This window comes from Nerophis ophidion, linkage group LG01 (assembly GCF_033978795.1).
Source record: "Nerophis ophidion isolate RoL-2023_Sa linkage group LG01, RoL_Noph_v1.0, whole genome shotgun sequence".
Taxonomy (NCBI): domain Eukaryota; kingdom Metazoa; phylum Chordata; class Actinopteri; order Syngnathiformes; family Syngnathidae; genus Nerophis; species Nerophis ophidion.
Genome location: NC_084611.1, coordinates 59,919,279 through 59,937,627, shown reverse-complemented (window position 1 = coordinate 59,937,627; position 18,349 = coordinate 59,919,279). Strand labels below are relative to the sequence as shown.

Genomic DNA, 18,349 nt, shown 5'->3' with positions numbered 1-18,349 from the left:
CGGGATCCCCCGGGAAGAGCTAGACGAAGTGGCTGGGGAGAGGGAAGTCTGGGCTTCGCTGTTTAGGCTGCTGCCCCCGCGACCCGACCTCGGATAAGCGGAAGAAGATGGATGGATGGATGGATGGATAAATGTGCCATTAATTATAATTGGAAATTAAGTACATACAGGTGTTATTAACTGTGTTAAATTATTTAACCACATTTAATTAATGTATTCAATCTATAATTAACTATTTACTGTTGTAATTATTGATTTCAGTATTGCATTAATTGTATTCTTTACTTTATGATGTAATTCAATATTTCACAATTTTTTTTATGATTTAATCATTAATTTAACTACTTTACAAAAGTTGTATGTCAGCACTTCATGAATTTATTTTATCCGTCAAACTCAAGCAACAACTCCATGGACCGATCCTAACACCTGCAAAGTTCCACATGTCTGGAAATTTGACCAGAGAAGTGGATGACTGCCAGTGGATATAGTAAATAACTCAGACAACTTGAATAAATTCATTTACTTAAACTGCTACACGTTCTGGGTCAGATGGATGGATAATTAAATAAGAATTTGTAATTATTGCTCTGGGTCAGATGGATGGATAATTAAATAAGTATTCGTAATTAATTATAAATGTTGCTCAGATTAAAAATACATTGCCACACCGGAGAACATATTTATGTATTTCATTACAAGTACAATTACCCACCACGCAGTCTGATAGTTTATATATCAATGATGAAATATTAACATTGCAACACATGCCAATACGGCCTTTTTAGTTTACTAAATTGCAATTTTAAATTTTCCGGGAGTTTCGTCTTGAAAATGTTGTGTATTGATGACATGTACGCAAGACGTCACAGGTTTTTAGGAAATATGAGCGCTGCACACACACACAGCTAAAAGTCATCTGCTTTAACTGCATATTACACAGTATTTTGGAGATCTGTGTTGCTGAATTTTTTGCAATTTGTTCAATTAATATTGGAGGAGTCAAAGTAGAAAGATGGAGTTGGGAAGCTTTAGCTTGTAGCCACACACACGGTGATTCCTTGTTTAAAATTCCTGGAGGTGAATTTTTTTACTATGGATCAGAGCGCAGTCAAGCGAACATGAATCACGACAAAATGTGTCAACCAGCAGGTTTCGGTGAGAAAATTGTGGTAACAAATCGCGTCTTACTGGAGATCAGCTGAGATTGTGCCATCCATTGCTGCCATCGACTCCCCTGAGACACTGTCGTCAAGACACCCGTGGAGACACACCTCCGGTTATCAGGTACTGTTAAACTCACCAAAACACGAGCAACGCAATAGAAAGATAAGGTATTTCCCAGTTTTATCCTAGTGAATGTATCTAAAAACATCGAATCCGTCCCAATGCAATCGTGTTTTATTTTTATTTTTTTCTAGTCCGTCAATATCGATATCCTCAAACACGAATCTTTCATCCTCGCTCAAAATAATGGGAAAATTGTTTTCTTAGTCCGAATAGCATTATTTGTTGGAGGCTCCCATGAAAATCAATGTGAATATGTGAGGAGCCCCCACACTTGTGACGTCATCGTCTGCGACTTCCGGTAAAGGCAGGGCTTTTTTTTGTCAGCACCAAAAGTTGTGAACTTTATCGTGGATGTTCTTTACTAAATATTTTCAGCAAAAATATGGCAATATCGCGAAATGATCAAGTATGACACATAGAATGGACCTGCTATCCCCGTTTAAATAAGAAAATCTCATTTCAGTAGTCCTTTAATGACATACAATTCATGATTAAAAGATGTCTTATTTTAATTTTAATTTGTCCCATTTGACTTTCATACACTTAGCCACATCTCCCATTTTATGCTCAAGTGTTTTTCTAGGCGCTTGGAGTTAAGTACACTTCCCTTACTCCCAATCAGACTCAACACGCCAAGCCCCAGAAGAAGACACAAGTGGTAAATTCTAAAATCAGTTGCATTTACAGCGGCCCTCTTATGCAAAAACAACTTTTTTAACCTATTGTTACCTGTTTGTTTTCTTTACAGTTGGAATCCCTATAAGTCCCTATATTGTGAAACTTGCTCCAAATGATCCGTTTGAAATTAGAGACTTTATTGCCATATTTTATTAGTAATGTTATCGGATATCTCCATATATGGTAATGTTTTACCCGAAGAGCTTTGCAGGAGTTTGCCATTGTAGTTTGATGTTATAAGAAATAAGTTCCTTATATTTCTCTTTATAATAATATTAATAATAATAATAATAAAGGATTAGCTTTATATCGCACTTTTTTATTATTAGATACTCAAAGCGCTCAGAGAAGTGAGTGCTTTCCTCTTGTTATTAAGCAGACTGGCTTATACATGCACATGCATGTTAAAGTCCTCTGCTGTTGCCAAGTTTGACCAAAGACGCACCATTACATCATATGTAGACCATAAAAAAACTGGTATGTCTTTTTAAGTAAGCAGGCAGACATTGATGATATTATTTTTGGAGGGCTGTGTAAAAATCTTGGAAGATTTTGTAACAACTTCTGTATAATAACAGCTTAAATTTAAAAGTGCCAAACCCATCTCGATTGCGCTTTTAATGTGTGTGTTGTCACAGTGATGTGGTGTGTGTGCATGCTAAAACAGCTTTCTCTTCATGGATGTGTATAACTATGATGAAAACCTTGTTTCACTTGTTATTTACTCTAACCTATAACATATCTGGGCAAATTAAGGCCTGGGGGCCACATGTTGCCCATTAGATCCAAAAAAAAAAATGTTTTAGATCATTACTATTGAAACTGTAGCTGTCATTATGATGTCCAGTGATGTTTTCAAATTACTGTAAGTCTTCAACTATACAAAGTATTTTAATGGTTGTAATCTGCGCTTTTGCATTACATATGAGTTACTATGATAATCTACGTCACATATTTTTACAACAAAGTTCTAAATCAAAGTGATATCTCAGATGTATCCTATTAGGTTTTTGGGTTTTTTTAACCCTTTGCGCTCATATTTCGCTGTGTTTGTTGCATTTTTTGTTGCGTTTCGCTTGATTGTAAAATAAGACGATCGAGAGGGGGTCAGACGTTCATATGTTGTCAATATTCTGTGCTTTATCTTTCATAGTTAATATTGTAAATCCCCCATTTTTTATTTTAATGTACATTCAGTAAAAAAATAAAAAAATCCATTCCGTTTTTTCAGGCGGTCTGTCGTAACGTTTTTAGCATTCAATCAGACATTATTTTAAGGTTTTGTATTAGTGTTCCTAAAAATCAGATATACACCCAGACACCTTTTTTCTCTAAATTTGGCCCCCGAGTCAAAATAATTGCCCAGGCCTGACCTATGAACTAAAACCTATTATCTGTTTTGTATAAAAGTTTGTGAAGCTGTGTCTGCACCACAAGGGTCTTGGAGAGGTGTGTTTGTGTGCGTACAAGGGAAAGAGTGACAGTTCACAGTTTGATATTAACTGTCAAAAAAATCCTTAAATCAACTGATTAAATTGACTAAATTTTTCTGTTATTATGCTTACTATATTTTTTCTAATCACACGGGTTCCATTTAACGATTGCTGATGATCATCTCGTCGTTTTTTGTAGCATCTGATAGAGTGATAGACGCTACTTATATACAGTACACACTATATTGCCAAAAGTATTTGGCCAGCCATCCAAATGATGAGAATCAGGTGTCCTAATCAATTGATGTATAAATCAAGCACTGAAGCATGGATACTGTTTCTACAAACATTTGTGAAAGAATGGGCCGCTCTCAGGAGCTAAGTGATTTCCAGCGTGGAACTCTCATAGGATGCCACCTGTGCCACAAATCCAGTCAGGAAATGTCCTTGCTCCAAAATATTACAAAGTCAACTGTCGGCTTTATTATTAGAAAAGGGAAAAGTTTGGGAACAGCGACTCTGTCACCAAGTGGTGGGCCACGTAAACTGACAGAGGTGACAGCGAATGCTGAAGCGCATAGTGCAAATACTTTCTGCACATTCAGTTGCTACAGAGCTCCAAACTTGATGTGACTTTCCAATCAGCCCACGTACAGTACGCAGAAAGTTTCATGGAATGGGTTTCCATGGCCGAGCAGCTGAATCTAAGCCATATATCACCAAGTCCAATGCAAAGCGCCGGATGCAGTGGTGTAAAGCACGTCACCACTGGAATCTAGAGCAGTGGAGACACTTTCTCTGGAGTGATGACATACATACATACATATATATAGGTGTGGGAAAAATCACAATACTACTTCATCTCTACAGAACTGTTTCATGGGGGGTTCCCTCAATCATCAGGACCCCTCATGAAACAGTTCTGTAGGGATGAAGTAGTCTTGTGATTTTTCCCACACCTACATATTGCGCTCTACCACGGTATCGAGCACTATTCTCTGGATAATCCAATCAAGACATACATACATATACATACATAAAAATATATACATACATATATAAATACATATATATATATATATATATATACATACATATATATACATACATACATATATATACATACATATATATATATACATACATATTATATATATATACATATATATGTATATATATGTGTGTATATATATATACCTATATATACACACATGTATATATATATATATATATATATAATTTTTTTTTTTTTTTACCTGTAGCACTTTGATTCAATTTAAAAGTTTGTTCTATATAAATAAAAATTGACTTGACTAATGTATCAACATTTACGCTTTTGTTGTTACATCTTTTTGATCTGCTTCAACATTTTTGGCAGTTTGTATTTCTATAATGTTCCACAGGCTCATAAAAAAAATCAAGCGGTGGTCCCCAAATGGTCCTCAGGTAAGAGTGTTTCTCAGCTCTTCTTGGCACTCCACATCTAAACTTTCACAAGCAATTATCATTTTCATAAAACGTTTTTCTCCTAACTGAAGTTACTGTCTTGGCTCTAATAATTTGTGGTAATGTTTTGCTGCAGGCCATAGTTATTTTCTAAAGAATTTTTTTTTTAATAAAGTTAGCTGGGAGACTGATGGTTGGATGGAGCTAGAAACGAATGTCATTGTTAAAACCATATTTGTAGTTGTCTTTTTAAGGTCGATATTTCTTGTTTTTGAAGAAAAGCGGTAGGAAATGGATGGATGGATGAAGATTGATTGGCGATGACAGTGCCGCTTTTATTTTGGTACTTCCGCTCATCAAACAAAAAACATTTCGTTTTACATCAGCGTCACTCAGTAATCTCTACAATGCGTTATTTAGCACAATTAAATTTTATTTTTTTCAGCCATACTCACATTTCTGTCGAGTTCAGGATATATTTGAGGAAAATGTTGCCGACGAGAGCAACCCTGCTTACTTGGTATACATGAGGCTAATTGACGAGCACGTATGTCTTACGTGTGATATGACGCTTGCTTGTGCGGTCATGTTTTTATGACGAATTTTCTTTTGTCATAAACTTAAACTAAATGTGCGCGCTGCTTTTTTCGTTTGTGCATTACAACGTTTATATTCATTCGAAACAGCAGTTCCGGTCCGGCAGTGACGTCAGACGAGTCAACGGAAGCGTCATGGGAAGTACAAAAATCATAATCATGAAAATACTAAATGGCCTGTGCAATAAAATACTTTAAATTTTTAATATGTACATTTCAGGTTCAAACTCCGCACATAATAGTGCTAAGAATTATTTGGAGTGGGTCGAATCCATTTAGTATGCATTGCAGTATCAAATTAATAGTTGCATGATCAGATCGATTTATTTCAGCTTTGTTTTTTCTTAGAAGGAAAACTTCAAAAAAAGCAAACTAGGTAAATTACCCAAAAGACAACATTCCCTAGTAAAAAGTAGAAATATAATATTGCATAAAAGTATTTATGACACCACTTTGATATATTTTGCGCAGTAAAGATGTTCAAAGTACTGTATATATTGTATTCAGTGGTGGTCCATGTTTCAATGGTGACTGTTAACACACCTTTGCACAAATAAATATGAATTATTCCCCCTAAAGAATTTCCATGTGACCATTTAAAACTAAAATGAAAATCTCCTCAATTGAAGTTTCTGCACTGAAATGTTCCTGTCATTGATTTCACATTCCGGTTCACACCACCATATCACAATCTATTATATTTTTCTATTTGTGATATATTCCATTTGGCCCTGCGATGTGATAGCGACTTGTCCAGGGTGTACGCCACCTTCCGCCCGATTGTAGCTGAGATAGGCACCAGCACTCCCCAAAGGGAATAAGCGGTAGAAAATGGATGGATGGATATATTCTATATATATATATATGTATTGGGGGCGGCATGGCGTATTGGGTAGAGCGGCCGTGCCAGAAACCTGAGGGTTGCAGGTTCACTTCCCACCTATTGACATCCAATTCGCTGCCGTTGTGTCCTTGGGCAGGACACTTCACCCTTGCCCCCGGTGCCGCTCACACTGATGAATGAATGATAGGTGGTGGTAGGAGGGGCCGTAGGCGCAAACTGGCAGCCACGCTTCCGTCAGTCTACCCCAGGGCAGCTGTGGCTACAAATGAATGATGGGTTCCCACTTCTCTGTGAGCGCTTTGAGTATCTAACAATAGAAAACTGCGATATAAATCTAATCCATTATTATTATTATATATTTTACAACCTGCTCTATTCATATCTAATTCAATTTAAATGATTATCTGGCACGGGGGTTAGTGAATGTGCCTCACAATACAAGTTGAATCCTGAGCTCGGGATCTTTCTGTGTGGCGTTTGCATGTGTGGGTTCCCTCAGTGTACTCCGGCTTCTAGCTCCCACCTCCGGAGACATGCACCTGGGGATAGGTTCATCGGCAACACTAAATTGGCCCTAGTTTGCGAATGTGAGTGTGAATGTTGTCTGTCTATCTGTGTTGCCTCTGCGATGAGGTGGCAACTTGTCCAGGGTGTACGCCGCCTTCTGCCGAAAGCAGCTGATAGGCTCCAGCGCCCCCGAAAGGGACAAGCCGTAGGAAATGGATGGATGGATGTTTATCGATTTTGTGGTACTCGTTGGGATATAACCGGGATCTCTGGTTCAAAATATTGTGTGTCTCACACTGCAATTAAAATAAGAGTATGTGTTAATTATTTCATTGGTAAAATTAACAGACAAAAGAGGTTGTCCATTATGAATTGAACCTCTACGTCTGTGCATGCGTATCATTTCAAGTAATGCAGTAACGCAATTATTTGCACTAACTTACTCTCTACACGAGTACAATCATTACACTAATTAACGCTAAATTGTTTGTATTTTGTAATTTAACATACATGTTTTGAACTACAAACAATCAACCGATCTAATGTAAACATATATTACGTTATGGAGGCTCAAAATAAACTTAAACCATATGCATAACCATGATTTTATGTGAAGATTACAAAAGGTAAAACAAACACACAAAAGTCATTCAATGCGCAATTACGTTGCTTGGATTTGTCTGCATGGTGTATTAATTTCTCCTGACTACAGCCAACTTTTTCAAAGAAACACAAGTTAACTATGTCTCCTAAGTGACTCCATTGACGGATATACAAGTGTTATGTAATGTATAATTGTTTAAAAAATATATTAATTTATTATTTCGAGCAATTGACTATTTACTTATTTTGCAGACTATGCACAAGTTTCCATGGTTAGCACTCTCGACTCTGAATACAAGTTTAAAATCTCAGGGGAACCCTAAATTTATCGTTTTTTTATAATCAAGTAACATTCAATTTGTTCAGTGTTTACTTCAGTCTTGAAATGTGATTGATCTATTTTCATTTTTGACTCTTCTATGTTTTGATTAAACCTTCACACCTTATAAACAAGTTAATTTATCTAGAAAGTTGTCAAGTGTTTTAATAACAGGAATTCATGTTTCATTCAGCATCGATGACCAACATCAGTGTGGTAAATGGATGTACCATCTGTACTTACAGACGCTAACGGGACAGATGGCAGTACTGAACATTTTCAGGAATACGAATAAGTTAGGATGTTTGATCAACATTTTCAGCCTCAGATACGCCATCTAAATAAGATTATTGAACTGAAAATGTTTTATAGCAACACACTTACAAAGTTTAGCTCATTAAATTATTAATTTGCTAGTATTGTTGTAAATTAGATGTATTAAATGTATTTCTAGTTACATTTTTAAACTAAAATAAACGGTGTACTGCACTAAACAAAAGCCACAACTAATGACTCCCATTTAAATTTTGGTCTCAGTCTTTTATTCAGACTTACTCCCTTTGTGTAAAAACTACATTTATTTCTCAATGTCAGCTATGTACAGGTTAATGAGGCAGTAACCAATAATATTCCAGTAGATGGTAACCAACCCGTGTTGCCACAAGATAAGAAATCATCACACACTTTCTAATGTAAAATATCCTTTAGGTAGGATAATGATTAGGAAACAGCTCAAAATCACCGTCATAAGTCAATTCAAAGGAATTATAAGAGACAATTCAAATTAATATTGCCAGATAGGCAATATGAGAGTGTTACGTTCCACGTAGTGGTGGTTTGTTTTTGTGTTTTTGTCTTTTGTTTTAACAGGTCACACTCAATCATGACCTCTGCTGCCAATCAACTGGTTCCTGTTCCCAGCTGTTCCTCGTTTCACCTGTGGCTCAGCCAGCCAATCCCGGTCCCCTATTTATCCTCCTGTGCTGCTTAAAAAACACCAGGATTCTTTTTCTGACATGCTGTGTGGAGCTTTGAGTGACCCTACTGTCTTTGGCGCTACTTGTTTTTTTCTTATATTTTTTTTTTTACCTTTGTAAGTATCTGCAGCCTAGTCTTGGGTAAGGTTAGACAGAGGCCTCCCTACACACATAGGATTTGTTTGTGTATAGAGACACCAGGCTTAGTGGTGGCTGTCACCCTTGTATGTTTTGGACCCCCTCTTTGGCTAGAGTATTTAGGTAGGTTTTTGTAGTGACGGGTTGATGTTCATGTATCATTTCGACACAGTGCAAGACTGTATTGATACTGTGTCCATACTGTGTCACTAAACACTGACATCTGCTGGACATTAAAAATCCCAACAGGCAACCTATGGACCGACTCAACTGACATTGATTTTATGACCTAGTATATCCATCCATCCATTTTCTACCGCTTATTCCCTTTCGGGGTCGCGGGGGGCGCTGGCGCCTATCTCAGCTACAATCGGGCGGAAGGCAGGGTACACCCTGGACAAGTCGCCACCTCATCACAGGGCCAACACAGATAGACAGACAACATTCACACTCACATTCACACACTAGGGGCAATTTAGTGTTGCCAATCAACCTATCCCCAGGTGCATGTCTTTGGAAGTGGGAGGAAGCCGGAGTACCCAGAGGGAACCCACACATTCACGGGGAGAACATGCAAACTCCACACAGAAAGATCCCGAGCCTGGATTTGAACCCAGGACTGCAGGAACTTCGTATTGTGAGGCAGACGCACTAACCCCTCGGCCACCGTGAAGCCCATGACCTAGTATATACAATAATATAAACCAAATCATTGTATTTCATTTAGGATTATTTCATATCTTCATCTAAATAAAAATATATTTCTATCTTTTTTAGATACAGTCAATAAATAATGTCAATCAATCAATGTTTACTTATATAGCCCTAAATCACTAGCGTCTCAAAGGGCTGCACAAACCACAACACAAACCACTACGACATCCTCGGTAGGCCCACATAAGGGCAAGGAAAACTCACACCCAGTGGGACGTCGGTGACAATGATGACTATGAGAACCTTGGAGAGGAGGAAAGCAATGGATGTCGAGCGGGTCTAACATGATACTGTGAGAGTTCAATCCATAATGGATCCAACACAGTCGCAAGAGTGAACATGATTGATTGATTGAAACTTTTATTAGTAGATTGCACAGTTCAGTACATATTCTGTACAATTGACCACTAAATGGTATGCACATGTATCATAACATGGAAATCTAAGAGAACGTGTTGTGAATGAGGATACTTGTGGACTGGTATTTTTTTTTTTACATGCACTATGTATAGGCACTGTTGATTGATTGAAACTTTTATTAGTAGATTGCACAGTACAGTACATATTCCGTACAATTGACCACTAAATGGTAACACCCGAATAAGTTTTTCAACGTGTTTAAATCGGGGTCCACGTTAATCAATTCATCGTAAAACAGTAAAGAATCTGAACTGGATTTGAACAAGCACCCTGAGGAACTCAGCATGATATACTACAGCCCTCCACTCTACCAACCGAGCTATTGAAGATATTGTGCTTCACTGTCTTTTAATGTAACCAATAGCATGTTTGTGTGGGTGGGACAATGCTAGAAACTTTGAGAGAACAGGATTAAACGACAAGGAAATGAACACAAATACATTTTTTCCGATGTATGATCAAAATATTCCCACGCGGTGGAAATTATCTCCGACGACGATAAATGACGAATGACCAACGACAGAAGTGCAGCGATTCTGTAGGCGGCAGCATCTCGTTGACAGATGCGCTTCCTTATAAACACAGGTTGGCGTGCAGGTGCCAGTGCGACACAGTTCACATATCGGTCATGTGGCCAAAACAGCTCATGATCGGTCGCGTTACTTTCTAAGAGCGGTTCGCGCACCGACACAGGGTTTCGCTCTATGAGCTCGACGCATGCGCTGATGCATCGGTGTTGAGGGACTCATAACTAGTGATGGCTGTCACCCTTGTATGTTTTGGACCCCCTCTCTGGCTACAGTAGTTAGGTAGGTTTTTGTAGTGATTGGTTGATGAGGCTTCATGTATCGTTTCGACACATTGCAAAACTGTATTGATTTTGTCAATACTGTGTCACTAAATACTGACATCTGCTGGACATAAAAAATCCCTACAGGCAACCTATGGACCGACTCAACTGACACTGATATTATGACCTAGTATATACAATATTACAAACCAAGTCATAGTATTTCATCCATCCATCCATCCATTTTCTACCGCTTATTCCCTTTCGGGGTCGCGGGGGGCGCTGGCGCCTCTCAGCTGCAATCGGGCGGAAGGCGGGGTACACCCTGGACAAGTCGTCACCTAATCGCAGGGCCAACACAGATTGACAGACAACAATCTTCATTTAAATAAAAATATATTTTTATCTTTTTTTAGATACATTCAATAAATAATGTGAACATGATTGATTGATTGAAACTTGTATTAGTAGATTGCACAGTACAGTACATATTCCGTACAATTGACCACTAAATGGTAACACCCGAATACGTTTTCAACGCGTTTAAATCGGGGTCCACGTTAATCAATTCATGGTAAAAAGGTAATACATTCGAGCTGGATTTGAACAAGTACCCTAAGGGACACAGCATTAACAACTACAGTCTTCCACTCTACGGACTGAGCTATCGAAGAGAGTATCTGTAATTGCTTTTTTTATGTAACCAATAGGATGTTTGTGGGGGTGGGACAATGCTGGAAACTTTGAGAGAACAGGATGAAACGACAAGGAACCGAACACAAATACCGATACATGATCAAAATATTCCCACACGGTGGAAATGATCTCCGACGACGATAAATGACAAAAATGACCAAAGACAGAAGTGCGGCGATTCTGTTGGCATCAGCATCTCATTGACAGATGCGATTCCTTATAAACACAGGTTGGCAAGCAGGTGCCAATGCGGCGGGCACATGACCAAAACAGCTCATGATTGCTCACGTGACTTTGTAAGAGCGGTACGCGCACCGACACAGGGTTTCGCTCTATGAGCCTGACGCATGCGCCGATGCATCGGTGTTCCCTGACCCATCACTAGGTTTTTGGTTTATGCTAATTAAATGGCTTTAGTTAGTCAGCTCATCTTTCTTTTCTAGAGGTATATTTTGGTATGTTTTGTTCATTTATTTGACATCACCTGTATTCCCAAGCTAGGTTAGAGTTGTGTCTTTGTTATAACCCCCCTATCCCCCTGGGTTATTCTTCAATACACTAGTTTTTGTTTTCAATTTTTGGCTTCGGTGTGTAATCTAAAACTTATTTGATTTATACACTTTTATGTTGCGTTCCCCTACGGTCCCTAGACTTTGAGCCATCTGGGAACGTAACATAAATTGGGGGCTCGATTTATTTTCTTGAATGTGAATTGTCTATAGATTGTTTGGCGTACTTGTGTGTGCGGTAGACCACAATGGCACGAGTATTTGACTTAGATGAGTTTATTTGTAAACCGTCAGAAAAAGCTTTTGATAGCTGCCGTAAGGCAGATGTAATTTTGATTGCGGCACACTATGACATAGACATTAGTAATGTCTCTCTGAAAAAGAACAAAGTCCAAAGTGTGGGAACAGCTAGTCACGCTTGGTGTGTTTTCTCTGTCCTAACTGAAGTTATTGAGCCATATCACGACAGACAGCGGCACGGGAGGAAGCGAGGACGAATTTGGCGATCGCCTTCTAACCAATGATTGGTATGTGTTTGTTTGGCACTAAATGTGGGTGGAGGGAAAGGCTGGATGCAAATATAGCTACAAATGAGCCATAATGATGCAATATGTACATACAGCTAGCCTAAATAGCATGTTAGCATCGATTAGCTTGCAGTCATGCCGTGACCAAATATGTCTGATTAGCCCACTCCACATAAGTCAATAACATCAACAAAACTCACCTTTGTGCATTCATGCACAACCTTATAAGTTTGGTGGACAAAATGAGACAGAAAAAGAAGTGGCATTGTCATAGAAAAGGTCACATGATAGCAAACTGTCATGCTGCAGGGGCCAAACAGAGAGACAAGCAGACCATCTCACAGCTGGAGAAGAGACTAAAAGTCGAGCAGGAAGGTTGCATCCTGACTGTAAAACATCTGGCTGACGAGTGGAAGAAGGTGGAGGAGGCCATGGCTGCCAGGGCGGTGGCTTTAGCTGCAGCTACAAGAGTGGAGTCCAATGATTCGCTGTGTGGTCAGTTTAGAGAGCTGGAGACTAAATGCAAGAAGCTCAGGATGGACATAAAATTCAAGGAGGAGAAGATTCAGGATCTGGAGGGCAAGTGTCATGAGTTACCCAAGTACAAGAATAACGGGAAAGACACAGAGGGGCTGATGTCGGCGCTGTCCACCATGAAGAAGACTCTCCACCTGGAGAACAGCCTGAGTGGAGAGACCAGGATCGAGCTGGATCTGTTGTCGGCACTGGGTAGATACCAAGAGGCAGAGGGAGATAGCGCAAGGCCAGATCCACCAGAGGGACCAAGAGATGGCAGAGCTCAAGCGAACGGTTTTATACAGCTGTAAAGCTTTGCTTTGCGGTGCTCCAGTTTTGGCTGCGACCAATTTTGTCAAGCCTTTCAAAATAGGGGTTGGTCAAGTCCACGTGGATGAATTAATTGTGTAAATATGGAAATTTTTCAATGTAACCCAGACATAGTGTGTTTGAATGAACATTTATGTTCATTGTTGTTGGTGGGCGTGTTTTCTTTTCCATGTAGTGGTGGTTTGTTTTTGTGTTTTTTTCTTCTTTTGTTTGAACAGGTCACACTCAATCATGACCTCTGCTGCCAATCAACCGGTTCCTGTTCCCAGCTGTTCCTCGTTTCACCTTTTGATCAGCCAGCCAATGCCGGTCCACCATTCATCCTCTGCTGCTTAAAAACCACCTGCTTACCACTGGATGGAGGATTATTTTTCTAACATGCTGTATGGAGCTTTGAGTGACCCTACTTTGTCTTTGACGCTACTTATTTTTTTCTTAAATTTTTTGGACCTTTCAACCTTTGTAAGTATCTGCAGCCTAGTCTTGGGAAAGGTTAAACAGAGGCCTCTATACACTACACCAGGCTTAGTGGTGGCTGTCACCCTTGTATGTTTTGGACCCCCTCTTTGGCTAGAGTAGTGAGGTAGGTTTTTGGTTTATGCTAATTAAATAGCTTTAGTTAGTCAGCTTACCTTTCTTTTCTAGAGGTGTATTTTGGTATGTTTTGTTCATTTCTTTGACAGCACCTGTATTCCCAAGCTAGATTAGTGTTGTGTCTTTGTTGTAACCCCCCCACCCCCCATGGTTACTTTTCAATACACTAGTTTTTGTTTTCAATTCTTGGCTTCGGTGTCTTTAATTTACAATTTATTTGATTTATACACTTTTATGTTGCGTTCCCCTACGATCCCTAGACTTTGAGCCATCTGGGAACGTAAATGAGAGGTCTAGACATTTGAAGTCAAATTCAAAAAATAAGCTTTGTATCCTGTAGATAGATGTTCAGTTTGACAATTTGATGCTTAGTCCACCCGCAGACCAGCAAAATTCTCCAGTTGCTCCATATGTAGTCATGTCATGTGTGACAAAGCTAATGCAATATAGAAAAAGTTATTGACATTTGTATTTGAGATAGCAATATACGGCTAAAGTGGCCACAGTGGCAAAACCCTTTCGAAGGATCTTCACTGCTTCAAAGGGTGTCCAAATACAATTTCATTTCTGCTTTCAAGTTCATAACTAACTTTTTTCAGATTTTTCTGTGCTTTTTGAGTGCTTGTGGTTTCTATACTGTACATCTGGAATGCAAATATAATAGGGATATTTTCAAATTTAACTTTTAACCAATTTAAAGAGAAGGTAAACAAGAAATACATTTTGTTTGAATTACATTGATGGGAATGGTTTCATTTCCTGAGCTTTTTCTTTGACCCTGCTGGCACCTTCTGGTGGGAACTTGAACTTGTATTCCTGCAGGTGAAAAAACATCATTTTCATTGTATTGCATCATCTCTTTTTATAAACTTTATCATAAAATAATTTCCCATGTGGTCAGAAAAAGTTGTGAAATATGACAGTTTATGCTCATCTTACTTATTATTTCGGTCTGCTGTCTCTGGATGAAGTATAACCACGTCCTCCTCCTCACTGTCCGATAATTCAACCACATCACCTAAGAACAAATACTCAATTCAGTATATTTTCTTTAGAGGCAGACACAAATCAATTCAATAACCATTTCTACCTTGCTCCACTTGTTTCTGTTCCATTTCCATCTTTGCTTCTTCGTCGCTGACTTCTATCTCATCCTGTTCATCTTCGTCAATCCCCCAGCTGTTCTGCACCCCGTGTCCGACCAAACCCACACCTGGCACGGGCATCACCAGCTGCTGAATGCTAGTAGTGCTGAGTTAGGGTTGTGTCGGGTGAAAACTATGGGAAACATCCGTGTCAGTCATCAATGACTTTGAACACTGTCAAGTAAACTGTATCGGTATCAGTTAGGGGCGTCCTGATGTGATATCCATTTTGGCCTGATATCAGACAACAGGCATCAGATTATCTTAGCTTGCATGTATAATGTATGATACAAGAAGTCCTACTTGTGTAAAGCTGGACAGCCAGTTAAGAACTAAATGTGCGTCAAAAATGGTAAATGGGTTGCACTTGTATAGCGCTTTTCTACCCCTTTTTAAGGAGCCCAAAGCACTTTGACAGTATTTTCCGCATTCGCCAATTCACACACACATTCACACAGAAAAGCACAAAATTGGTCTTTTCTTGTATTTTAGTCAAGTCATTTACAAACCCTAAACACAGTGGGTTATACGCTACTCTACCATGAACTGATTTACGTAGACCCGGACTTAAACAAGTTGAAAAACTTATTCGGGTGTTACCATTTAGTGGTCAATTGTACTGAACTGTGCAATCTACTAATAAAAGTTTTAATCATTAAAAAAAAACTGCAACAGCTAAAAACACAATAGTATACAAGCTAGACCTACGTATTAAGTATCCTGAAATGAACAATATTGCAATCTAAAACAGTGCATTTGTCAATAAACAAGAATTGAATAAACAAACCCTGTTTCCATATGAGTTGGGAAATTGTGTTACATGTAAATATACACGGAATACAATGATTTGCAAATCCTTTTCAACCCATATTCAATTGAATGCACTCAAAGACAAGATATTTGATGTTCAAACTCATAATTTCTTTTTTTTGTGTAAATAATTGACTTAGAATTTCATGGCTGCAACGCGTGCCAAAGTAGTTGGGAAAGGGCATGTTCACCACTGTGTTACATCACATTTTCTTTTAACAACACTCAATAAAAGTTTGGGAACTGAGGAAACTAATTGTTGAAGCTTTGAAAGTGGAATTCTTTCCCATTCTTGTTTTATGTAGAGCTTCAGTCGTTTAACAGTCCGGGGTCTCTGCTGTCGTATTTTACACTTCATAATGCGCCACACATTTGACGGGAGGCAGGTCTGGACTGCAGGCGGGCCAGGAAAGTACCCGCCCTCTTTTTTTAGGAAGCCACACTGTTTTAACACGTGATGAATGTGGCTTGGCATTGTCTTGCTGAAATAAGCAGAGCGTCTATGAAAAAGAAGCGCTTAGATGGCAGCATATCTCCCGTCCAAAGGCAAAACCTAGTAACTCACATCTAGCTGATTTTGAGAAAACAAAGGAAACCCAATCTATCTTGATGCTATCTTACAAAGATCTACAAAGTCATCAAACGTATAGATGTTTTCTTAAGCTTTCATTTTCTTGCCGGTTGAGCCATGGATTGAATCTGCTCTCATGAACGTGTGCCCTTTCTCCAGATATTTTATCACAATCTCGGGTGGGCCCCATTCTGCGTTTGCACATTGGGCAAGAGCCGTGTACAGCGTCCAGTTTTTATTTTGACCTCCAAAGTTATCTGCCCGAAAGAGTATGCAAGGGGAAGAATCAAGAACAATACATTTAATGAAGGTGCTTGCAACGTGCCGGGCCAATCTTCCAAATATCCCCTCGTGCCATAATATCACATTCAGGTTGACCGTCGGCCCCCATTCGTGCAAATGTCTCATTAAAGACAACAAGGCGACTGACAAAGAAGCTCCGATTGGTCCCTTGAGATACTAGGTTTTTCTGTTGTATCTACGCGGTTATGTGGTAGTTGCTATGTCCTGCCATGCACGTAACAGCTTACTTACGGAACAAATTACAATATCGCATATACTAATGTAAAGCATATCACCTAGAAACTCCAAAATTATCAGCTCAGGTTTGACCAAAATTGAGTTACTGGGTTTTGCTTTTAAACGGGAGATATGTTGTTCCAAAACCTGTATGTACCTTTCAGCATTAATGGTACCTTTACAGATGTGTAAGTTACCCATGCTTTGGGCACTAATGCACCCCCATACCATCACAGATGCTGGCTTTTAAACTTTGCGTCGATAACAGTCTGGATGGTTCGCGTCCCCTTTGGTCCGGATGGCACAATGTCGAATATTTCCAAAAACAATTTAAAATGTGGACTCGTCAGACCACAGAACACTTTTCCACTTTGCATCAGTCCATCTTAGATGATCTCGGGCCCAGAGAAGCCGGCGGCGTTTCTGGATGTTGTTGATAAATGGCTTTCGCTTTGCATAGTGGAGCTTTAACTTGCACTTACAGATGTAGCGACCAACTGTAAATGTGACAGTGGTTTTCTGAAGTGTTCCTGAGCCCATGTGGTGATATCGTTTAGAAATTGATGTCAATTTTTGATACAGTGCCTTTAGAGGGATCGAAGGTCACGGTCAATCAATGTTAGTTTACGGCCGTGCCGCTTACATGGAGTGATTTCTCTAGATTCTCTGAACCTTTTGATAATATTATGGACCGTAGATGTTGAAATCCCTTAATTTCTTGCAATTGCACTTTGAGAAACATTGTTCTTAAACTGTTTGACTATTTGCTCACGCAGTTGTGGACAAAGGGGTGTACCTCGCCCCAGCCTTTCTTGTGAAAGACTGAGCATTTTTTGGGAACCTGTTTTTATACCCAATCATGGCACCCACCCGTTCCCAATTAGCCTCCACACCTGTGGGATGTTCCAAATTAGTGTTTGATGAGCATTCCACAACTTTATCAGTATTTATTGCCACCTTTCCCCACTTCTTTGACACGTGTTGCTGGCATCAAATTCTAAAGTTAATGATTATTTGCAACAAAAAAAAATGTTAATCAGTTTGAACATCAAATGATTTGCAAATCATCGTATTCCGTTTATATTTACATCTAACACAATTTCCCAACTCATATGGAAACCGGGTTTGTAGTTGCATAATACTTACACATACAAAGTCTCCAAAGCAAAAGCATATTAGAAAGTATCAAGTAACAAAAGGTGTCCACATCATTCAACTTTCTGCATCATGGGCTAACTTTATGAATTACTGTGGTAAATAGGTGTCGCCAAAAACAATTACCGCTGCACGTCAATTTAAAGTCAACAGAAGTTAATTCCAGACGGTTAATAATAAATATGTTAGGGCTTTTCATACCTACCATTGTTCTATTTAACA

The 18,349-nt window shown here is 39.0% G+C and overlaps 1 protein-coding gene across 3 annotated transcripts in view; it reads right to left on the bottom strand.

Annotated features, from left to right (window-relative positions):
- Nucleotides 1-14,374: 14,374 nt before the first annotated feature.
- exosc9 (exosome component 9) overlaps nt 14,375-18,349 on the bottom strand; it is a 47,498-nt gene continuing 43,523 nt past the window's right edge. For all 3 annotated transcript variants that reach the window (XM_061908538.1, XM_061908548.1, XM_061908556.1), the window contains 3 exons: nt 15,018-15,169; nt 14,867-14,945; nt 14,375-14,743 (listed from right to left, as the gene is read on the bottom strand). In XM_061908538.1, the coding sequence (XP_061764522.1) occupies nt 14,680-14,743; nt 14,867-14,945; nt 15,018-15,169 (295 nt within the window). In that variant the 3' untranslated portion in view covers nt 14,375-14,679. The remainder of the gene's footprint in view (nt 14,744-14,866; nt 14,946-15,017; nt 15,170-18,349) is intronic.